General features: G+C 30.6%; 1 protein-coding gene across 1 annotated transcript; it reads left to right on the top strand.

Annotated features, from left to right (window-relative positions):
- The first annotated feature begins 2,310 nt into the window (after positions 1 to 2,310).
- Positions 2,311 to 5,168, top strand: LOC106299424 (probable WRKY transcription factor 10). The gene is made up of 6 exons (XM_013735517.1): positions 2,311 to 2,385; positions 2,509 to 2,814; positions 3,288 to 3,426; positions 3,555 to 3,837; positions 3,924 to 4,070; positions 4,331 to 5,168. Exons 2-6 carry the CDS (start codon positions 2,509 to 2,511, stop codon positions 5,166 to 5,168), a joined length of 1,713 nt encoding a protein of 570 aa, XP_013590971.1. The 5' UTR covers positions 2,311 to 2,385.
- Positions 5,169 to 5,522: the final 354 nt, after the last annotated feature.

Raw genomic sequence — 5,522 nt, 5'->3', positions numbered from 1 at the left:
AAAAATTGCATACCTGCATTGACAAAAAATATCTTTCAATTAGCACATGATATTCCATCATCCTAACATACAACTAATTATATAAATGAAATGTTCACTTCAAATTATTTCTAACAATCCATCACAGACAAACATAAACCAATATCTATAAATTTCTGTAAATTCATCTTACCTGCATATAACCTTTTTCATGGAAAGAAAGAGTTTAAGCCATACTTTTTAAAAATAAAAATTTAGTTCTAATATCTACAGTAAACACTCTATAAATTAACGGTCGACAAATTAGTAAATATATTATATTAATAAAAATTAATCTCGATTTAGGTCACTCTAAATATAACATAGTTTGATAAGATAAAAATAATAACATTTAGAAAAATGAAAGTACATGGTTCTATTAAGATTACAAATTTATAATTATTAAATCATATTTATATAAACATAAATTAACTACTGTATTTTGTTCAATATAAAATATGTTTTTATTTTAATGAATTATAAATATTTTAGTGTTAGTTGGTAGAATTACGTCTAAAACACATATATATATATTTTAGGATATGTATTTCTAATACTCTAAAAACATCAAATATTCTAATAAAATAGATGAAAGCTAAATATTTAAATTTTAGTGAATATATAAGATCATATAAGTAAATATTTTTTATATTTTTTAAAATATAAATAAAAAGGAATTCTCTTTAAATTGATAAATTTATAAATTAAATATTATTATTTTTTTGAAAAAGGCTATAAATTAAATATTATTATAATCCAATAAATAATTTTAGAGTTTAAGTGTATTAGTTATATGGTCTGCTGGTGAGTTCACTTTTTAGGTGACTCATGGCTTATTATGGAAAATTATTTTCCTCCCAATTTCATGCACTTGCAATGTTTTCAGTCAAAAGTTTTTCTTTTAATCGGTTTATGCTACTTCAATGTCTATGCTAACCACTAAAACGAAAATAAAAGTTAACCAAAAATTTTTGGTTAAAGAAGATCCAATTGGTTGAACCTTAACATCAAACTGATGTCTTACTTTTCAGCTAAAAATATTAAATAATGTTAATTTTAACTAGTATTTTATATAAATTATACTATATTCGATTGAATTTAACAAATCCAGTAAGTTTTAAGAACATTATAAATATTTCTGATGATCTAACAAAATAAAAATCCTACAAACAAAATTCATTGAATTATGTGTGTAATCTAGATTCTTTTTCTTCAAAATCTTAAAGTGTGAATAAATATAGAATCATGATGATACTTTGTCTAGTCTAAATATGTTAAATTAATAGTGATTATATTTTGAAAAATATTAATAAAAATTACACAACCTAAAACATATTAAAATGTATGTATAAATTATAGTTATAAGAGATTTCAGACTATTAATAAAAGTAATTTATTGTACTAACATATCTAGTTTAAATATTTTTATAAAAATAATAAATTTTACAAACAAATCGTATTATTTAATATTAATTTAAATGAATATATAATCTGATTTTTATTAGTAATAAACTATTAGTAAATTTTAAATTATGATGCTATTCTATCGAATTTAATGTCAAATAACATCTACTAGACTATGTTCTGTTTTTTGCACAATTGATGTTCAGGTTATAGTGATAATTATCATAAAATTAATAACTATATGATTTACACTAAAAGAATATTTTTAAAATGATTTAATTTGGTTTTGGAAAATAATATTTCATGTTTCTGTAGTTAATTTAGTTTGTGATATATAAAATAAAAACCTCAATCATGTTTACAAAACTAAGATATTCATAATATCATTAAAACAAATAAAAATTTACTGGATTCTTTTTTAACCATTTTTAACATTTTTCTTGGTGATAAAAAATACAGACAAAGAAGATGAAATTGTTTTTGCATGAAAATATTTTAATACTTATCGTTTTGGTTTTTATAAAGAATACATATCCCTGTTCTTTTTATTACCTTTTCTATCATTTTTGGTTTTCTAAGGAGCCGGTTTGGTTTCAATAGTTTGGCGGTATACTTTTAATATAACTGAACCGAGATATGGCGGTACATTTTTAATATAACTGAACCGGGATATACGCTCCTCATAAAAACCAAATACGATAGAAAAGGTAATAGGAAATTTATATTCATGCATTGTGTCATTTAGATGATACAAGTTTGACCATATAATTTTTTTTGCCAAAATTGGAATGACTATGGGTAGCCGACAAAAAAAAGATTAGTTTTTATTATATAAAAACTCCATCATATCCTTCATAGTTCATATGCATCACATCCATTTTTCTTGTGTCGTCTTCTTTTCAGGCTAGCTTTCCCTCTCCGAAGAGAACAGTTTATCCTTTACATCTTTTATACGCTGTTTCGGTAAATATTTTTCATAAATTTGATATTAGATTTCGTTTCTGATTTTTTTTTTTACAACGAAATGCTATTCTGTGATCTCTTTGTTTTGTGTGTATGTTTGTTGACATCTCCGTATAAAAAAAGATGAGTGATTATGGTGATGGAAACTTCATGGACATGGTGTCGTCGAATTGGGCTCCACCTCCTAGTACTAGCCTAAGTGACAATGGTCTAAATCCAATCAGCGACATCTTCCTTCAAACTAATCAGTCTAAACAAAGACCCGGTCTGGTCGACAGAGTAGCTGCAAGAATAGGACGTAATATTCCACCGATCAGGACAGACAACTTGAGTCCATTTGCTGTATCCAAGAACCCAAAAACTGTTCCTTTTGGCATCGAAATCTCTCCCGGATTGAGCTCATCCGTAATGTTGCAGTCTACTTCACATGTAAGTAACAATGTATTTATATGTATCTGATTGTTTTATAATACGTGATTTGTTATCATATGATAGATATTTGAATATTAAAATACTTAGGAATAATTACGTATGTTTCCATATTTTTTTATTTTATATTCTCTCTGTCCCAATATATATATATATATGTTCCAAATTATGCAAATGTTTTTATTTTCTTTTGTCTATGGCTATAAATATTTTGTAACAGATTTTGCTATTGATTATAATGCTTAATTTTAATTAACATTTTTATTAAAAAGTAAAGCATGTATGAGTTTATAACTCCCGCATGTTTAATCAAACATATTATAAAATGGGACAGAGGGAGCGGTTACTTTTCACGGCCAATACGAACTCTATGTATGAATCATAAAATTATATTTTCTTTAGATCTTTAATCAGAAGAAAAATCTCAATTCGAAACGCTAACTGTTATTGTCTTTGGTACCTTCTCTTGCCAGCTTATCAATCCGTATTCATTCCCCAATGACGAGCCTCCAGAGACGGTGGAAAATTCTGGTGACGACCACGCAAAGACGATGATATTCAACAACGATGTTCCTTATCAGCCGATGCACTTTGATCTGCCTCCTCAAGAAGGTTATATATAGAGTTGCTTGTGTCTCAAATCTGCTTCCATTTTTTATTTTCGAAAATGATTTTTATAAGTTTTTTTTATAAATTAATGAATTTATAAGTTTTTTTTTCATTTACATGTGTATCATCAGACTCAAATGTTATTCCAGCTTTGATCCCATCTCATGAATCTCATGTTGATCCCATTGGTGTTCCTTTAGTCGCTTCTTTTGAATCTGAAGTAGCTGATGACACGGATACCATCAAGCTCATGTCCCTGGATGATGAGAGCGAGAGCCAGGACGAGGAAGAATCCAACGAAGATGAAGATACAGATGATCCATCCAAATTGGGGAGAAAGAGACGGATAGATGAAGAGGAAGATGATGACATTGCTGATGAACACGAAGTCAAACCTTCATCTCCAAAGAGAAGGTCCCAAATTAACATCTTATAAATCAATAGTACTAAACTTAACATGTAGTAATCACATTAACATAAACTACATAATTCTCTAGCAGGAAATATGATGAGGTATCAAACATGATGACAGCCCTAAGAACAAGCAACGTCATGCTTCGTATGGAGACTGAAGAAGACCAACCTAACGATGATTATCGTTGGAGAAAATACGGTCAGAAAATTGTCAAAGGGAATCCAAATCCGAGGTTGGTATCTTTCACCATGTTCTTCCGTCTTTTATTTTCTTCAAGAATTTAACTATTTGTTTCCAGCCTAAATAATATTCAATGTTAGCATGGTCCCACTTATACTTTCAGCTCAAATATTTGATATGTAGTGTGGTTGTGAGAAACTCTCTAGCAAGATACTTGCTCACTCCATATCTACTTGGTCATTTGAAAAAATCTAAGATATTCGATGCTAAATATAAAAAAAAAAAATATTTTGGTATAAATGGTAATTGCAGGAGTTACTACAAATGCTCACACAAAGGGTGCAATGTGAAGAAGCATGTGGAGAGAGCAGCAGACGATTTGAGAATGTTGTTAGTCACATATTATGGGAAACACGGGCACGCTGCACCACTTACACGCAGTAGCAGCAGTTCTGGTCCAAAGAATCTTTCCCGTTCATCAGTGCCCGCTCGTTTAGGAAGGCCGCCTTTTTCTTCCTCCTCGGCTGCTCAAGACATGAGGCCTTTCCCTTATCCTTCTGCTTCGGCCCCTCGAGACATGAGGCGTTTCGGTTATCCTTCTGCTTTGGCCCCTCAAGCCATGAGGCCCTTCCCTTCTTCGTTGAACCCAGGAGTTGATATGACTCATCTCTATAAGACTGGACTCCCGAAGCTGCCGAGATTACCGGTTAACCAGAATCATGGGTTTATGGGCCAGAATGCTGAACCATGGGTTAACCAGAATCATGAGTTTATGGGTCAGAATGCTGAACCATGGGTTAAACAGAATCATGGGTTTATGGGCCAGAATGATGAACCATGGGTTAACCAGAATCATGGGTTTATGGGCCAGAATGATGAAGCATGGGTTAACCAGAACCATGGGTTTATGGGCCAGAATGATGAAGCATGGGTTAACCAGAACCATGGGTTTATGGGCCAGAATGATGAACCATGGCTTAACCAGAACCATGGGTTTATGGGTCAGAATGATGAACCATGGGTTAACCAGAACCATGTGTTTATGGGTCAGAATGATGAACCGAAGACTGATCATGTGATACCGGATGGTACAGAGGTCTACAAGGGGCTCATGGAGCGTATGTTGGCTAACTTGGGTCTTAAACGTTAGATTGTTAACCTTTAACAAATCAGAGAAAAAACTTTATATGTAGACCTTTCTTTTAATCCTTTTTCAGCATTGATAAAACAATAATATGCAAGATATGCAAAAACTTGTACTGATCAGCTTAACTATTATTTGTAATGCATATTACTCTTTGAGTTTATCTATTTAATTTATAATCCAGATAAACCATATGAATCAAACAGTGGATCCTTACTCTCGAATTAATCCTCTAGACATTGTTTGCAAAGTGATTTCACTTGCACTCTCATCGTTAAATGTGACATGTACAATTATATCTAATGATGATTTATATTTTTGATAAACTTTTAGAATATGGTAATAAATTATATATCATCA

Source organism: Brassica oleracea, chromosome C6 (genome assembly GCF_000695525.1).
Source record: "Brassica oleracea var. oleracea cultivar TO1000 chromosome C6, BOL, whole genome shotgun sequence".
NCBI lineage: Eukaryota > Viridiplantae > Streptophyta > Magnoliopsida > Brassicales > Brassicaceae > Brassica > Brassica oleracea.
The sequence above is the reverse complement of the archived record's forward strand: the minus strand, read 5'-3'. Positions and strand labels throughout refer to the sequence as shown.